The sequence below is a fragment of the Micromesistius poutassou genome, assembly GCF_964030765.1.
Source record: "Micromesistius poutassou genome assembly, chromosome: 5".
In the NCBI taxonomy this organism is placed as follows: Eukaryota; Metazoa; Chordata; class Actinopteri; order Gadiformes; family Gadidae; genus Micromesistius; species Micromesistius poutassou.
Genome location: NC_140275.1, coordinates 16622394 through 16641452, shown reverse-complemented (window position 1 = coordinate 16641452; position 19059 = coordinate 16622394). Strand labels below are relative to the sequence as shown.

At 48.5% G+C, this 19059-nt stretch overlaps 1 protein-coding gene across 1 annotated transcript in view; it reads left to right on the top strand.

Moving 5' to 3' along the window:
* Positions 1 to 12084, top strand: part of LOC311343761 (zinc finger SWIM domain-containing protein 6-like) — a gene marked incomplete at its 3' end in the record, with an annotated part of 45971 nt that extends 33887 nt beyond the window's left edge. Inside the window, exons 8-14 of the mRNA XM_084468722.1 lie at positions 2 to 166; positions 892 to 1152; positions 2227 to 2362; positions 8948 to 9105; positions 9461 to 9624; positions 10623 to 10704; positions 11219 to 12084. Coding sequence (XP_084324848.1) covers positions 2 to 166; positions 892 to 1152; positions 2227 to 2362; positions 8948 to 9105; positions 9461 to 9624; positions 10623 to 10704; positions 11219 to 12084 — 1832 coding nt within the window. The remainder of the gene's footprint in view (position 1; positions 167 to 891; positions 1153 to 2226; positions 2363 to 8947; positions 9106 to 9460; positions 9625 to 10622; positions 10705 to 11218) is intronic.
* Between the last annotated feature and the right edge of the window lie 6975 nt (positions 12085 to 19059).

The following is a 19059-nucleotide window of genomic DNA, read 5'->3' as shown; positions in this document are numbered from 1 at the left end:
GAGCTGCTCCATAAAGGCCACACCTCCACCACTAACCTGGAGGGGTGGGTGGGCCACCCCCTGGACCCCATCGGCACCCTGTTCAGCACCCTGACGGAGTCGGGACGCGGAGGAGAGGAAGGCTCAAACACATGCCTGGACCTCTCGGGTACAAGAATCACACCTGGTGCATACACCCACCACACGCACACGCACGTTCACGCACGCACACACGCAGCACTGCACGATGGCGATAGTTTAGAATGTAGAAACAAATGCTCTCCGGGGGGAAAAAAGTGCTCGGACTAATTCACAGATTTTAATGAGACAGTTGTCTTGGTAACTTAAGATTTTGTTTTGCTGTTGGTCTAACAAAGAGTCTTTAATTGTGTTGAATGTGTATACTTAGTTGCAGCTTTGGAAGGATTTTCACTCTTAAAGATATGCTGTATGCAGACATACAGTATAAGGAATCAATCGGTCTGATTAGATTCATGTGCCTTCTCTCATGTCTTCACTCTGCCCATGATTCTCTCTCTCTCTCTCTCTCTCTCTCGCTCTCTCTCTCTCCGCTCTCCTCTCTCCTTGTTCTCCTCTCTCTTTCTCTCTCTTCCCTCTATTCTCTCTCTCCTCTACCTCTCTCTCTCTCTCTCTCTCTCTCTCTCTCTCTCTCGCTCTCTCTCTCTCTCTCTCTCTCTCTCTCTTACGGGCTGTGTTAATGGAAAAAGGAGGCTTCTTTAGCATTAACGTTGACTTTTGAAGGGTGATCTGTCCCGACAACTTTATTTAATGCACAGTGGATTCTGAACGTCACCTACAATGTTAAGTGCCTCTCTCTCTCTCTCTCTCTCTCTCTCTCTCTCACTCCCTCTCTCTTTTATCCCCTCTTTGTCCGCCCCCTCCTTCCTACAGACTGCTCCAGTGTAGTGAGTCGTGCTGAACTCCAGCGAATGCCCGTGCAGAGACTGCTCGGAGACGGCGAATCATATGTGGCGCTTGCTGTGGAAACAGCTCTGATTGGTTTAGGCCAGCAGAGGGTCATGCCTGACGGGCTGTATGCCCAAGAGAAGGTGTGTCGCAACGAAGAGCAGCTATTGGCCAAGCTGCAGGAAGTGGAAGTGGACGACTCGCTGGTCAAAATCTTTCGTAAACAAGCTGTCTTTCTGTTAGAGGGTGAGTGAACGGACACACACACACGCACACACACACACACACACACAAAAATTTTAAATTGACATCATGCCCTTATTTCTCCCTTTTCATTAACTTCTCCTGTCCCACCCCTTTCCTCTTGCCCGCACTCAATGACCCTCTCTTTCTGTCTTACTCTCTCGCCCCTCTCGTAGCTTCCTCCCTGTCCCTCCCACACACCAAGCCTACACATTCTTGCCGCAACAGGAAAAATACACTGAACTCTGTCTCACTGTTTATTATCACTTCATTTAGTGGCGCAAATAGAAGCTGAAGTGACCCGGGCCAGACCAAAATGAGCTCTTTACACTCAACCATGGATATTGTTTCAGTACACATACACGCAAGCACACGCACACACACACACACTTGTGAAGAATGAGTGTGAAAGGTGGGCTCTGGTTGTGGTGGTGGTGGTGGGGAGGGGGGTGTGACACATCCTCCCCCGCCTTTTTAAAACCTCCACATCCCCACCCTAACCCCCAGCTCTGTCTCAGCCCAAAGGCGACCACCCACCTTTGGCCGGGTGACTAATAGAGCAGCAGGCTCAGAGGCCTCTGGGGGGGGCCTGTGGGGACGTCAGCAGGGCACATGTGTGATGTGGTCTCTGGCGCGGCGAGTCTGCTGGGCTTTAAAACATCCCAGCGGAGACACCACCGGGGAGAGGGGGAAGCCAGTCAGCACATCCACAACCGTATGGATTTTTTTTCAACACACACTGGGTGTTTAGTGCCACGTGGCTTTGACTTTAAAAGTGCTGCGAGGCTGGAATTAAAATGAAAAAAAAGAGTATGTGTACAATACATCCCTATATGGTTCAATTACACCCCCCCCCTCCCCGGCCATAAAAATAAACATTCAGAATGTCAGCAAGTTTATTTCCATTCCAACTTTTTTATGTTTATTGGTCCGGTGGAGGTAATGGCATGGGTTTATTTGAAGAGCCGTTGTGTTACTTAATAAAATGGTGTCACGTGTCTGTGCTGATAGTTAAAACCTGTATCTTCTTCCTGTGTGTGTGTGTGTGTGGTTGTATGTGTGTGTGTGTGTGTGAAGGTGGTCCCTACTCCGGCCTGGGGGAGATCGTCCACAGAGAGAGTGTACCCATGCACACCTTCGCCCGCTATCTCTTCACCTCTCTTCTACCTCATGATGCTGAGCTGGCCTACAGGATTGCACTGAGAGCGATGCGGTGAGTCCTCCCACCTCTGCTGGTCTGTGTGACTGTGTGTGTGTGTGTGTGTGTGTGTGTGTTGTTCATTTGTTTGTGTGTGCGTGCGTCTCGCTCTGTGAGAATGTGAGTGTGACATTGTGTACAACGTGCGAAATGTCTTTACTTCGTCGCTGCTTGTGTTTTTGTGTGTTTTTTCCAGCCTGTATTTTCTATAGTAAGTTGTATGTGTGTGTACATTGTCTACATGTGACGCTTTCTCAAGTGTGTGTGTGTGTGTGTGTGTGTGTCTACGTTCATGTGTGAACACTGTGCCTGTGCAGTGTACGTGCATGTGTGTGTTAATCAGTGTACGCTTCCCTGTTTTGATGTTGTGACAAGTGGGAGCTGGATCAGTGAATATTAATTAGATTAATGAGAGTGTAATTAGTGGCTGTAATGAGGAGGAACACACACTCTCTCACACACACACACACACACACACACACACACACACACACACGCACACACATGCAACCACACTCATGCAGAGACACACGGACGCAAACCCACACATGCTGGGACGAGGCCTACAGGGACAGGGCCTGTTGTGCGTGAAGCACAAAGCAAGGCCGTCCCGTCACATTCCCTCCTCAATGAGTCCACTTCCCCCACAATGCTGACGACATATGATTAGCGAATGAATGAATGAATGGGGGGGAGTGTGGGGGGGGGCAGGGTGGTATTGGCCGTACCCCCTGTTTGCTATCCCACCGTAGAGTGTCACACAGACAGGCACACGAAGAACAAAGGTGGCGCGCCTAGGCTACAGCAGACGTGCCTCCAAGGCCTGTCCTGATGTCAGCGCGTCGAGGGAACGGCTCGGGGGGGGGGGGGACGTCACGGTGGCTCCCCGGGTAGAACGTGTACCATTAAGGCCTAGTCGCTGATCGCAGCGGCCCGGGTTTGAATCCTGCCCGTGAGGTCCTTTTGCTGCATGTCCTCCCCTCTCTCTCTCTCCTACACCTTCCTGTCTATCTCACTCTAATGAAGCATAACAATTAAAAAATACATCTTTAAAAAAAAAAGTCTGGGTGAACATGAAATGCACCAGGGGGGAGACTGGAGTGGCACCGTTTACCTGGGTGGGGGGAAGGGGGGGGGTACGTACGCGCGACGGAAGGAGATGGGTGGAGATGGTGGAGATGGCGAGAGGGCGAGGCGGCGGCGTACACATGCCCACAACGTCACGCAAGGCTTCATGATCCTTGGCGAAATTCAGCAGCACCAACCCACCAGCACCGACCTCCTTCATCTGTGACTCCGCCCTCCCATCCTCGCCCCCCCCCCCCCCCCCCGGCCCCATCCCAGCGTGTGCGGTGTGAAACAGACGATTTAGAATAATACGGCCACTTACGGGCGCTCCTGGGACCCGGGAGTGTCTACTCAGCACATAATGAATGTGTGTAATGTAGCGTAGGGTAATATGATAGCATATACCTCCCCTGCTCCCTCGGGACGGCGACCAGTTAAATATAGAGAAGGAGGTATAAGAACCGGGCCGGCTTTTAATGGACCCATTACAACGCTATCATTGATACAAGAAGAAAGAGAAGGGTAAAAGGAACCCAGTGTCTCTCCCTCTCGCTCTCTCTCTTTTCTCTCTCGCTCTTAGTCTCTCTCACGCTGCTACCATCCTCCTCTCTCTTTGCCCCGCTCCTATTCGCTCGCTCCCTTCCTTTCTCTCCACCCCCACCCCCCCCCCCCCCCATCCTCCCTCCCTGCCTCTTTAGCGGCGCTAGCCTCAAAGCGTTGTAAGGGGAGGTGTTGTGCCAGCCGTGTAGGCGAGACCTCCGGTTGCGTGTTCCCAACCTGCGAGTGACCTTGCCTTGTGTTGTTGACGTCTCATTAATTAAAGCAAGTGGGAGAGCAGGGGCACATGCTTTGTGTCTGTTCACGGCGTCCGAAGGGGGGGGGGGGGGAAAAGAAAACGCAACCAAACAAAAAGGAGCTACCTCCAAACTCGAAACCGCCCTGCCCCAGCGTTTTGGATATAGATTCAATTAAGGCAAAGCCGACCTGCCATTCTGGGGGTCCGACCGGACCTCGCCCTGTACAGACATGACCTGTGTTTTCCCTGTGAATAGTCGTTCATGGTTGAGACGCCTGGCACAGGCTCTGGAAACATCTATTGCGTCTTCCAGTTGACCCTGTGTTTTGGTCACGTTTTGTCTATTTAAGCAGTTTCATGTCTTGCGTCGTGTCCCTCACTCTGCACTATTGTTATGAGAGGACAATACCCGGCCGCTCACTCACCCTTTTCCGTGTTTATGCGTGGGCAGACGCATGCAAACATACACTTAAATAAACACCTCGTCAAATGTCACGATGATTATGTTCAGTAACCGCAGTGTGAGGACGTGTGTGTGTGTGTGTGTGTGTGTGTGTGTGTCTCTCTCTCTCTTGATGAGACACACACAAACACAAGGACATAAACGTAGATTATTGGGAAAGTAAAGCAAATTACACAAGTAATCAGGAAAAGAAAAGTGGAGTCAGCGTTTATTCAAACATTAGATATTGATCAGGCTGATCAATGTATTCCTTGCATATCTCCAGGTCACTGCCCCTGGCCTGTTTTAATACGGTGATGTGAACATCACACGGGAAGAGTCTACCCAATCTGACAGCGTGTTGCAGCTTTTTCGACACGCTGTAAATTAAACGGGACATTCCACGTCAGTCAGAGACGTGCCAAACAGCCCCACCTCTTGGTAGACATGTGTTTAGCATTTGTGTGTCACTTATAAATCAGAACGCAACAGTACTCTTTTCTAAACTGTAGACATGACGGGATCACCAGGCAATGTTTTTGACATTGAAAATAATTGTATATATTTTTTTCTTATTTGACTTGGTCACTGGGATTAGAACTTAATACTTCTACATCACAGTCCATGCATGAGAAAGCCTCACCAATGTCCTGCCAAAGGGTTGCGCGTCAGTCTCGTAGTTTTGTGCATGTATATGTAAAAGTGCTTTAGTGGAGGCAGTCCAGTGTGGGGCTTGTTTGATAGCGGGGGCCTTGATGGATGGGGAAAGTGACAAGTGTTTACAGTCAGAGAAGGAATAGCCGTATAGGTAGAGAGGTCAGTCGTCATGGTGATACTGACGAGAAGCCAACAGACAGCACAGTTGGGCTGCTTATTGTCAATGTCTTGGCCATTTCCTCCTTTCTCTCTGTTTTAAGTGAGATTAAGCACACTCCGGCCTTCATTTACAGTGTGTGTTTCTATGCGTGTGTGTTTCCATGTGAATGTTGTAGTCTTACGTTTTATACATTAGAATTAAAATACATTGTTTTATTAATCTGTGTTGCAGGACATTCCATCTGCTTACTGAAAGTATGTGTGTCAGGCCATTAGAGAGAGAGTGTGTGTGTGTGTGTGTGTGTGTGCGTGCGTGCATGCATGCGTGCGTGTGTGTGTGTGTGTGTGTGTTTGTGTGTGGCACGTCTTTGTGCCTCATCAGATCAATTCATGCATCACTGGGCAATTCTTGGAGGCAGGGGTCCCCTTCCGAGAGCCCCCTGTTTGCTTCCCTCCAGCCTACACACACCCTCCACTGGAACATGCATGTATGTGTATTTACACATTCCTTGTATCTGAGGCAGCCCCCTCCCCACGACCAGTGGTCTGCTCTGACAAAACGACTGCTCCTCGCCCCCCTGACAGTCCTTCCCGGTGATAGTCTTTATTACATCAATATAGCTTGGGTAGCACCTCACAGCTCAGTCGTAATAACCATTTATATTCATCACCACTTAGCAGTGCTGTAAAAGAAAGAAAAAAATAATGGGAATTTTATATTTAAAGCAGTGTTCTTGTCGAGGTGATTCCAGCTGAAGAAATGGTGGAGGGAGTAAAAGAGTTATTTATACTTGGTGGTGGTGGGTGTGCAGTATCAGAGCAGAACATTCTCCCCCCCCCCCCCCCCCCCCCCCCCTTGAACTTTTGTATCATGGAACATAGGTGAATACCTAGCGGCCATCTTGGTTCTAAACACGAGCTGGGTGGGGGGGATCTGATTGCTGAAACCTAGCCGCCAAATTGGTCCTGAACACTAGCTGGGTGGGAGAAACTGAATGCGGAATCCTTGCGGCCATCTTGGTTCTAAACGCTAGCAGGGTGGGGGGAACTGAAAGTGGAATCCGCATTCAGTTCCCCCCACCCAGCTAGCGCTTAGAAACAAGATGGCCGCAAGGTGACTAAGGCCCATGGAACTCTAGCACACTGTGTTTTCCTCCTCCAAGACGCTTAATTCCCAGCCACAGAAGGCTCACAAAGTTCTGTCTCACAAAGTTCTGTCTGAACGGAGAACTCTGGTGGAAGCTCCACCAGAGCCCCGACAGGAATGTTGATGAGGCCTCAGCCTTTCACCAGAGGCTCTTTTCTCGTTGCTTTTCTACACCCCAGGAATCTTCCAGAAGGCCCCAGTGTGGGCGGGTGTGTGTGTGTATGCGGTGGAAGGAGTTTTCAGCAGCTCCTCGGATGTGCCCCGGTTACTATGGCATCCAAACATCTCCACTTTCACACGAGGATCGCTGTTTGCACGTCCACAGGCTTCACACCTCCTCCTCTCTGGAGACCTCCTCTCGTGGGGGGGGGGGGTGGGGGGCCTCGCCGGGACCCCTTCTGGGGGGATCACAAGGGGAGGCGGGGGAGATTATGTTGTTGTTGCCTGTTGTTGTTGTTGTTGTCGTCTGGTGGCAATAGCAATCGCATGAACCTTGCACAGAATCTGAAGGTAGTATTTAGCATCAAAACGCCCTTACTGGGCTGCTCTGTTCTGTTTCCATACGGGCCTGTGTGTGTGTGTGTGTGTGTGCCCGCGTGGGATGTATAAGTGTGTGTGTGCCCATGTCGGGTGTATGTGTGTGTGTGTGTGTGTGTGTGTGTGTGTGTGTGTGTGTGCATGCATGTGCTTGTGTCTGTGTGTGTGTGTGTGTGTGTGTGTGTGTGTGTGTGTCCATTGGCGTTTCCATTCATGTGTGTCGGTATGTTGTTTGATGTGTGTCCAGCCTTACGGGCTGGGAGGTGAATCCTTTAATTTCCCCATGGACTCAATTAGCTTTGTGATTGGCTGACGGGGGGGCCAGGTTGTGCTGTCTTCTGAAGGCAGGAAGACCTTTGAAACAGAGGTTCAGGGGGAGGGGGGGTAGCGAGGTAGAATAGTAGATGAGCTGGCCACTGTGCTTGTGTCGGTGGGGCTGGGGGTGGGAGGAGGGGGGGGCTGGTGGAGGTGGGGGGGGGGGTTGGTGGGGGTGGTGATGCTAGGGGGTTTGGGCGCTGGAGCTGCTGCAGTCGGGGGTAGCGGGGCTGGTGGCAGTGGTGGGGGTGGGGGTGGGGGTGGGACCATGCTTGAGTGTTATCAAGACCAGGGGCTGTCAGTCGGTCTGTAATGAGACGGCTGGCCCAGGGAAGGAGCCCCTGCCTCATCTTCAAGCAGGTGTACGAGGGCCCTGACTTCATTACGACCAGTCAAGGCAGACTGCAGAACCAACCTGATTATACCCTTGGTTTTTTTGCAGTTGCAAAAGTCCCTGATCATGCTTTCAGGGCAGTGGTAATGAAGGCGTGTTTTTTTTTAATGTATGAAGAGAGAAAGGGGTATTAAGGAAGTCTTTGGTTGTGTGTGTGTGTGTGTGGGGGTGTGTGTGTGTGTGTGTGTGCAATAGCCATATGGTTATTTTTTCACGCTACTGTCCCTCATTTAATTGCAATACTTTTTTTCTAAAAACCAATTTCTCCTTGAGACTGATTGTAGCGCGTGGCTTTGGCTTTTGTTTATTTTGTATCTATAAGGAATGCCGTTGTTTGGCTAAATGATTGCAGCCAGCTGTGTGTTCAAAAAGAGGTCTGGCGGTGACACAGGAATTGAACCCGGTGAGGAGCCGCTATCTCGACTCTCTTAATCCCGGCCAGGTCAGAGGTGTTGGTTACTGGTTATGGGCGGGGAGGTGAGAGTTCAGAGGGTTAAGTGGTGGTAGGATTCAAGAGTTGAAGTGTAGCATTGTAACCAGGCGTGTGTTTGATTGGCGGCTCAGATATATAGCTCCGCATACCTTCTTGATTCAGTGCTTTGAAGCAACGTTCCGTCAATGCTCACCTTGTTCCCAGGCGTTCAGATTGCTATGGGCGAGGGAGCAAGGGCGGACTGCCGTGCACGCTTCAGACGGAGTGGTCTTCGTTTCAGTTACACGCGATTAGCGGCGAGAGAATGGAAGGGACTTTGGATAGAGGAATATCCGTGTTTTAATGTTTTGGATATTGCTTTGTCAAAGTCTTTTGTCAAAACTCTCTCTCTCTTCTTGTCTTAATTGTTGTTCTTCTAGTCACGTTCTTGTTCTTCTCGCTCTGAGGACTGATAACTGGCATATAAATCTCATAGGAATACAGAAACTGCGTTACACAAACCGCCACCCTCCCTCAGTCTACTTAAATGCGATGCAACCCCCACTAGCGTGTTTCCTTCATTCCTGTAGGTGGATTTAAGGCGGATTATAAAACAGGCGCCCTGTTTTGGTGATTAATCATCCTCCTCTCTCTCGCTCTCTCTCTCTGTCAGGTTACCTGTGTTGGAGTCCACAGCCTTGCCCGGTGACCTCTCGCGACCCCACCACATGGTATCGGTGGTGCCCAACCGCTACCCCCGCTGGTTCACCCTCAGCCACATAGAGTCCCAGCAGTGTGAACTAGCCTCCACCATGCTCACCGCCGCCAAAGGTACGCACGCACGCACACACACACACACACACACACACACACACACACACACACACACACACACACACACACACACACACACACACAGTTAGGATCCCCATACGTTCATGGCATCATCGTCATTTTGTTTTAATGACGAGGCTAGATAGGATAGTATGGGCAAGATGGGGGAAGGTTTGTGTGACCTCTAGTGGAAAGGTTCTGAGTTCAAACCCCATTCCTAATGTGCAACCCCTGACCAGCTCCTTTATAACATAAAAGTTACTGTACGTGGATAAAATAAGTCCAAATGAAAACAAAAATAATAATAAAAACCCCATGTATGACCCCATTGGTTTGACGCCCTCCTCTCCAGGGGACAGTCGCAGGCTGGAGACGGTTCTGGAGTCCATCCAGAAGAACATCCACTCATCCTCACACATCTTCAAGCTGGCCCAGGACGCCTTCAAGATCGCCACGCTGATGGACAGCCTTCCGGACATCACACTGCTCAAAGTCTCCCTGGAGCTGGGCCTGCAGGTACGTACAGCCTTCAGCTGGAGCTCTGCAGAGAGCTATATCATGGGGAGGAGCAAGCTTGAGCCGATACAAATCTTTATACAAATACAGCTTATACCCAATGTGCCCTCCGAAGTACAGCATTCATTTTCAACCATTGCCAACACCGTGCAAAGGAGGAGGTAGAAGGTAGCCAGGCAACCACAATAGGCCTGGGAAATAAAATGATTTACATTACCATGTTTTTTATTTGTATCAAGTGACTCATCAGAATAATCCATTGTAGTCCAATTGTAGTCCAATAATCCATGTAGTTAGCACCTTTGTGACAATAAAATAGCCATTGGCCGTGAAAAGGGCTTCAACAGAGACAAAACTCCAGGCAGACAAAGTATACGTGCCAAACTCCAGGCCGCGCACCACCTACAGAGTCATGTATCGCAACGCGGAGCGCTTCCAAACTGGACGGGGCTGTAGATGGCTGCTCCTGCTTTATGTTTGGATCGTCATGGAACTGAACACTATTCTGTGCCTTAGATTGCATATCGGTTTTTCTATTTAATTGCAGAGTCGATAAAACCGCAATTGGAATCTTTAGAGAAGTGATCCGTATGGTTTGGTTAACGCATTAGCATTCTTTATGTTGCTAATGCCACAACAATATGAATTTACATAATGGCCAAATTCAGAAGGCGTGATTGGATATTCTCGCCCAATTACTATTTGAATGGAATCATCTTGTCTGTGAGCAATTATGCCTTTTAAAATAATGGTGGACCTAGCTGACATAATTTACACCACACACGAAAATATTAAAATAACCGGATATAATAATGATTTAAAGCGGGCTCAGGATGGATTGGATGAACACGGTGAAAACATGTCATAATGGTCATAATAATCAATTGTTTATTTATTTTGTTATATTTTATTTTATTTATTTTATCATGTACCTAATGCCGTTTGAAGCTTCATTAAAATCCTTTTTATTGCCTATCCTTGGTCCTTCTCTCCACTAGGTAATGAGAATAACTCTGTCCACGTTAAACTGGAGAAGGAGAGAGATGGTGCGCTGGTTAGTCACGTGTGCCACTGAAGTGGGTAAGTGACCTCGGTTACCTAATCGGACACAGCCTGTTATACTGCTCACTGCATGGTACTTCATCCATTCATAGTTGTTTGTATTTCAATGCAGGGCAGGGGGTGTGACCTTGATGTTTCTGTGCCAGACAGTCACTATATTGTGATTGGCTTATGATAAATTGCTGCTCAAGGGTTTGTCTAGGTCTACATCCATTTAGATGCTTAAACCCCTGCCCACTATGTGCTATTGTAAACCCATCCTGGGAGAAAATGAAAATAAAACATCTGTAATCAACTTGTGATCCCCCCCGACAGACTGAGTTATAAATGAGTTTGTCAGTTCGTCAGTAGACCAAGACTTCATAATACGATCAAACACTCCGGTCAACTTACCTACATCTTTAGCTACACTGTTTACTTCCTACATGTACACTCACTGTTATCTCCCTTGTTCTGTGTGCGCGTGCGTGTGTGTGTGTGTGCGTATCCGTGTGTGTGTGTGTGCGTGCGTATCCGTGCTTGCGTGCGCTAGGCGTGTACGCCCTGGACAGCATCATGCAGAGCTGGTTCACCCTCTTCACCCCCACGGAGGCCACCAGCATCGTGGCCACCACCGTCATGTCCAACAGCACCATCGTCCGTCTGCACCTGGACTGCCACCAGCAGGAGAACCTGGCCTCCTCGGCCCGCACGCTGGCCCTGCAGTGCGCCATGAAGGACCCGCAGAACTGCGCCCTCTCGGCCCTCACGCTCTGCGAGAAGGACCACATCGCCTTCGAGACGGCCTACCAGATCGTGCTGGACGCGGCGGCCACCGGCATGAGCTACACGCAGCTGTTCACCATCGCGCGCTACATGGAGCACCGCGGCTACCCCATGCGCGCGTACAAGCTCGCCACGCTGGCCATGGCGCACCTCAACCTCAGCTACAACCAGGACACGCACCCGGCCATCAACGACGTGCTGTGGGCGTGCGCGCTCAGCCACTCGCTGGGCAAGAACGAGCTGGCGGCCGTCATCCCCCTGGTGGTGAAGAGCGTGAAGTGCGCCACGGTGCTGTCGGACATTTTGCGGCGGTGCACGCTGACCACGCCGGGCATGGTGTCGGCGCTGCACAGTCGCCGGAACTCTGGGAAGCTGATGTCGCTGGACAAGGCGCCGCTGCGGCAGCTGCTGGACGCCACCATCGGGGCCTACATCAACACCACCCACTCGCGCCTCACGCACATCAGCCCGCGGCACTACAGCGAGTTCATCGAGTTCCTGGGGAAGGCGCGGGAGACGTTCATGATGGCGCACGACGGACACATACAGTTCACGCAGTTCATAGACAACCTGAAACAGATCTACAAGGGCAAAAAGAAACTGATGATGCTGGTGAGGGAGAGGTTTGGCTGAAGGGGGGGCAGGGGTGGGGTGGGGTGGGGGGGGGGCGATTGAGCGCACCCCCTTCCCCCCTCTCCCTCCCCCCCGCCGCACGCTAGGACTTTTCTATTAAACTTGAGTCTGCCTTTTGAACTTCTTTTGAACTTACGAAATAGACACGGCGAGTAAAAGAGGGATTTGACTTGTACGACGGAGCAAAAAAAAAAAAAGAGAAAGGAAAAGATGAAAAAAATCAACAGAGCCACACACGCGGTATTATTGTTCTTGCTGTTGTTATTGTTATAAACATTATTCCTATTATTAATTATTATTATTACTACTACGTGTACAGAAGTGTTTTATTTTTCAGATTCAGAAGAGAGGAAATTTGTCCCGTTGTGAATGTTGTGTGTGTTTCTCTACATGTGTGTGAGAGGAAAACAGGAAAGTGAAATGGCTTTTTTATATATTGTTTCTTTTTGAATCACGTCTTTTACGACCCCTACCCCACCCTTCCTCTTTTTTCACGTTTATATTGAGTTGTATGTCATCAACGCCCTGCTACGGTAGCGCTCATGTTTTTGACCAACTAACCAACGAACCAACAAACCCCAATCCCCAATCTCAGCGTTCTCAACAAAAAAACGTAAACTAACTATGGCTTTAAACCACACAAAGCACCTCTCTCTCGCTCTCTCAGCTCTTTAGTCTCTATCCTCTGATTCGCTCTCTCTCTGTCTTATCTCTCTATGCCTCTCTCTCTCTGACTTTCTATCTCCCCCCCCCCCCCCCCCCACACACACACACACTCTGCCCAGGACCACTGGGCATTGGTCAGCACAGCTTGGCCTAAGAGTATGGCTCGGCACAATTTTTTGGGTTAGCAATGACGCACTAACGTCGCGTCAGCGTTCCTCCTGACCCAGCACACCGCTGCAGCACTTCAGTGAGCCACTACCCCCCCTCCCCACCTGTGTGAGCTAATAGCTCGATGTGAGCTTCATCAAAACTGTGTTCTCAGCCTCCTCCTGTTGCCGCTGTAGTCGGCCATTTCATAACTCCTCCTCTGTGATAAGAATACTACGCCTTGGGCCAGAGGACGGTACGTGCGCTCTACTAGTAACGGCATTGCTGTGCCATTTGACGACGGTCATGAGTATTATTGGTTCATTATCGCTCTTTGGGGGTTTTCTTTCGGAGCCAGGTGCAATGAAATATTTACTAAATAACTGATACTGTGTTTTGATCATGAATCAAAGGGTAATCTAGGCCTGGTCGGAGACAAGGCTACCTCAGATGTGGTATATCGCACTTGCTCCAACTGTGGTGTCGTACTTTTTAATACTACCGCGAATCACCTTGTTTGTAACGGCTGACTGAAGCAGAGCAGTTGAGGGTCCTCGGCTAATAAACGAGACCTAGAAAACAAAGCTAGACCGAGATGAGTCACAACGACCTCCGGACAGTTTCGGCGATTTAAGTTGAGCTTTTGAGGCGTTCCCCAGCTGACGTTAGTTCACGAAAAACAAAAACAATACGAAATCGGCAGGCTATTAGCAAGACAAGAGGCTAAAAGAAAAAGACAATAAGATGTGTGAGCATGCCATTCTCCGCCGTAGCTGTTAGTCACCGGTGTAGCGACACGGCGGTGGTGTATTTATTCATTTCGAGGTAGGCCAGTGTCATGACCCTCCGTGCATGTGAACCAATAGGAAGTAGGCTTCTACTGTTACACGTCATTGTGTGGAACTTTCAGCAACTGTCACAGAATGTTCTCAGGGATTTCTCTACACAGTTACAAAAAACAAAACAGGCGGGAATAATGAACGAGTGAACGACTGAACTCCAGGAAAAAAGACAAGAAGTGACACGACACGAGCGAGCATTTATTCTACTCTGTATATATATGCCATAGTATATGTCTGAATATGGAGGATCTGAAAGTATATGTTAACTAATTTATACAGAGTATTCTATGTAATGTGAAATACTTGAAGCCGCTGTAGTTTGCTCTATCTCCCTCTCTTGCTCTGTTATTTCTGTTCTTTTCTGTTTCTTTTTTTTTTACTGGTATTGTTTAGTATCATTAATATCACAGGACATATCAAAAAGGACTGGGCCGACCTTGGAGTTATGGCCGGTCGGACTAACTGATGTTTCGGGTCGCGAGAGGAAGGATCTGGTCTTAAATATAGGTGGCGTTGGTGTTGCTGCCGAAAACAATGGTGTCTTATACATTCTCACTGACTGATGCACAGAATGGGCATAGGATGATTGAACACATTCAAGTTCTTGTTATTACCCTGATCACAGGAAATGTTTCAGAAAATTCCTTCTGGTCAATCTATTTTTCATACAAGTCTCTTTAAAAAAAACTCTTTTTTTTCTTGTTAATAACAAATGGAATGTTATTTAGGCAGAATGTGGATTACTGTGTTGAGATCTGTTGAACTCGTAAGTTTCAACTTCTGTTGCGGTAATAAAAAACAACAACCCACATAGCCACTGGCTGAATAGTTTCACAATCATGAATCCCTCTGTTGGTGGACCAGATACTGAGACGATGAATCACACTGTTTAATATATCACGTTATCAATGTTATCATTCAACAAGTCTTGTCTATTCTGTCTCAGTAAGCAACATAAACCACATTATCAGATTCTCTTCAGCACTGTTACAACCGTTTGATCGAATCTTGCCTTTTTACTTTCTTCCCTTTCTTTCTTTCAATCTTTCTTTCATTTTTTTGGTCCACACACATTTCCTCCCTGTATTTTGTTTTGTTCATTTCTTTGTTTTACTATCTGTTCATTAAAGATGAAAGCAGCCTTTTCTCTTGCCTTGTCTTAATGCTTTAAAGTAACCAAACTGGAGATCTAACAACCAAACGTGTTCCAAGTGGTGAGAGACAACCTGCCTTGGTCCTAGCTTTAGTGTCCTTAATTAGTAAGTTGAATGGCTGTCTACTACTCATGCTTTAACAAAGCAATTCCTCACGTGTGTTTGGTGAACAAAAAAATACCTGTTGTCCAGTGTCTGTCTGTCTGTCTGTCTGTCTGTTATTTTCTTCAGCAACAATTTCCTCTGAAGTCTTTCTAGCGGATTTTTTATTTGTTCCTTTATTTTTTTTGTGTAGGAATCTTCTGCTTTCTCGTTTTATTTATTACAATGACCCATGTATACATGCTTATGAAATTAAGATTTGATACGCCGATATCAATTTATTTATGTAACTAAATCACTGTTTTATAATCTTGTTAATGAGTCGATGATTGATTTTTTTTTTGTTTTTGTTTTAATAAAAGTTAGTTTTTTGAAAGTTATTCGGCGAGGCTGCAGTAACATTTATTTGTACACGTTCATGTTCACATATACTCACAAAAGACGACTTTGGTCTCATGTCGTCGGTATCTCTTGTTTCCCAGTCAGTCTGTGTCTGCTTGTTCTGGGATTGAGCCTATAGGAAAGAGTCATTGGAGACCACTGTTAGATATCAATCAAGTGTCAGCGGTGAGAGTGAGAAGGATCACTCACGCTGTAACACCTGCATTTCACACTGTTATCCACAGGGGCCCATGGGGAATATCAAATATACCCATTGATATTCACAAGCTCTTTGAGGCTTCTGTCAAACAGGCACATTCAGCTAACCAGAGTAGCCTGTTTACATGCTTCAAACACAGCACTGCCACGGGATGACTAAATCACTGTGTAGTCTGTGGGGTGTGAGTGTGTTATGTGTGTGGGTGTGGGTGTGTATCTGATATATAAATATGTTTGTGTACCAGTGTGTGTTTGTGTGTGTGCGTGTGTGTGTGTGTGTGTGCCAGCGTGTGTATATATGTATGTGCATGTGTGTGTGTGTGTGTGTGTGTGTGTGTGCATGCCAGTGTGTGTATATATATGTGTGTGTGTGTGTGTGTGAGGGCCTGTGGGGAGGCAATAGGAACAGGTGGGTAGCTCCAGACTACAGGAGCTCCTGACAGCAGCGGGGTCCCCAGACTCTCAGCCCCTCATTAAACATTGACACAAAAACACTGCAACTGTCTGTATGAGAACAGTAATGAACCACCGCCTGCTACACTGCTACACACACTGCAACTTAGCACCGCACCAACTCCAGTCCCACGTGTGTGTGTGTGTGTGTGTGTGTCTGTGTAGATCTTTTTTTTTTTTCTGTCCATCCATCCATGCATGTGTATGTGTATGTACAGTTGCATGCATTTGTGATGCATTCATGCAGTGTGCTGCCCGTCTGGCTGTGTGTGTGTGTGTGTGTGTGTGTGTGTGTGGTGTGTGTGCACTAATGAGACACATTGGTCCACATAGGTGTTCACTTGGATATGGAGGAATTCGTCAGGATGGCAACAGAAGCGCCAGTCCACTGTCAGAGGTCAGACACAGCTGTCCATTTGTTATGTGATGGATCCCTGCCTGTGAGAGAGCTAATGTTTGTTTGTATGTATGTACACACAAGTGTGTGTGTGTGTGTGTGTGTGTGTGTGTGCGTGTTTCTACCTGCTACTGTGTGTACTCTGTGAGTGAGTGTGTGTGTCAAGAGTTTGGGTGTGTGTTTTTACATGCAGGTGTATGTGCGCGCACTTGTGTGCATGTGTGTTTGCTTATACCTGTAGTCTGTGTGTGTGAGTGAGTGTGTGTGTTTGTGTATGGACAAGAGTTTGGGTGTGTGTGTAGACATGCAAGTGTAAGTGTGGGTGTTTATACAGTGTGTGTGTGTGTGTGTGTGTGTGTGTGTGTGTCTATGTCTGTGTGTGTGTGTGTGCGTGTGCGTGTGCGTGTGCGTGCGTGCGTGCGTGCGTGCGTGCGTGTACTACAGTCTGACCTGTGCTGCAGGTCCCTGCTCACTTCCTGGTGGTAATGACGTCCCTGGGGTCTTCTGCAGCAGAGTGCAGTCTCCTCCCCCCCCCCCCCCCCCCCCCCCCCCCCCGATCTGTCTCACTGTATACCCCTAATGACATCATGATCACACACCGGCCCCTTTTCATGCCAGAAGGCCTCTTCCTCACCATCACCATCACCATCAACGCTGTTGCCTCTACTGCTACTATCAGAGGGCGAGCGAGGCGAGGCGAGCGAGGCACAGCAGCCCCGTCGCCGCCCCCATCTCACTCTAGGGTAGGACTTTACCTGCATCTTTCTATCCCTCTTCCTTTCTCTTGCTCTCTCTCTCTCTCTTTTTCTCTCTCTCGCTCTCTCTCTCTCTCTCACTCTCTCTCTTTCTGTATAACACACAAAGACATCGGCGTTCTGTGGCGTTTGAGGGTTTCGAATGCTTCATGTGTGCTGACAGCTAGCATGTTGTGCTGCTTTGCCCCAGTGTGGCGTAGGCCTATAGATGACCTTCTGAGAGAGCATTCACTCTCAGCTACTGAATCATTCGACATTCAGCTGTGGAGTCAGAGCACGGCTAATTCGACCATCGGTTCATTCCTGTATTTACACGAGAAAGGGCAGGAGTGAAGCTACGCCGATAAAAACCTTCAGCTCCTGGCCAGGCCTCTGTATAAAAGGCACTTGGCAACTAATAGCCAGTTCGATGAACTTTGGGAGTTGCTATTTTTAAATGCAGTCCAGGCTATATGTAGCATAGGTTCTGGGCCTTTGGGGTGCACGCTACCATTAGGGCAGAACAAAAGAGATCATAACCTGTGTACTTTAAGTGAGGCCACAGCAGCAGCCTGCGAAACCGCAGGGACTCTCTCTCTCTCTCTAGCTCTCCCTCTCTTCTTACCGAGGGGCCGTCAGAGTTTGATCTCCCAACCCCCCCCCCCCCACCCCCTCTCCTCCATCGGCCCCGGGGCGTCTGATTAAATGCTAATTAAAGCCGTTAGCGGCGCTATCGCCGCTGCTAACTCCTCTCTCTCTGTCACCGAGATTAATGCTCCTCGTTCATCACTGCGCCTGGCGGGGCCGGGGTACCTGCCCGGCTCCGCAAAAACCTGATCAAGTCATCAGCCCCCGTAACCCCTCCCCCCTCCACTCCCCTCCCCACCACATAAAGATGGACGAGGGGGTTTAAATTTTAATTTGAAAATTGCCCTCAATTACTTCTGCAGAGACCACTTGCCGGAGCGTCTTCTTCTTCTGTGGTGGAGTGTGGGGGTGGGGTGGGGTCAGTGGCCGAGATGAGCGATAAGGGGACATTAATAAGAAAGGCGGGAGGTTCATTTAAAAGCAGAGAGGACAGAGAGGAGCACTGTTCTCATTATTTAATTCCCCCAGCTTTATTTAAAGGACTTTATTTAAGGATACCAAGTTAATGTGTCCTCCAGGACAGCTGGTTAAAGTGCCTGACAGAGTGAGAAAGTTACAGCCATAACTTACTCCCTGAGCACACACTTCGGCGTCATCTGCTCGGTTTTTTTTCTTTTTGACTTTCCCGCCATATATAAGGGGCGAAAGGACCAGGGTGTGTAAAATGTCACGATAAAAGTTGCACCAGTCATTTGACTTTATGCTTTCCCCCGGCACACAAATATTTTACCGGTTCAAATAATGGTAATCATTATGGGCTGTTTGATTGTATTGAGCTATGCATAGCAAGTATGCCAAGTGTCATTGGAATTACCAGCCAACACAGAAACCCGTCGCATGGTCGGAGAGGCTCATCCATTTATCTTATGCAAATCGTTGCGACCAAACAGGTGGATCGATGCCTTTGCCGGTGAAAAGAGTTTTATTCCACGTCGTCGTCGTCGTCGAAGGTTGCAGTTAGCGCGGTGTGACAATCAAAGGTTACTTCCACGGAGATTCTGCTAGGAGGTTATGTATAGCAATTAAGGTCATTTGTTATGTGAATAGATTGCGTCTCCACCCATATCACAACCCTGACAGCCCAATTTGCTCTTGGTTCACACCATATCACATTCGTATGCGCTGAGAAAATGTTAAGCACCTCCCCCATACACCTTATATACACACACACACACACACACACACACACACACACACACACACACACACACACACACACACACACACACACA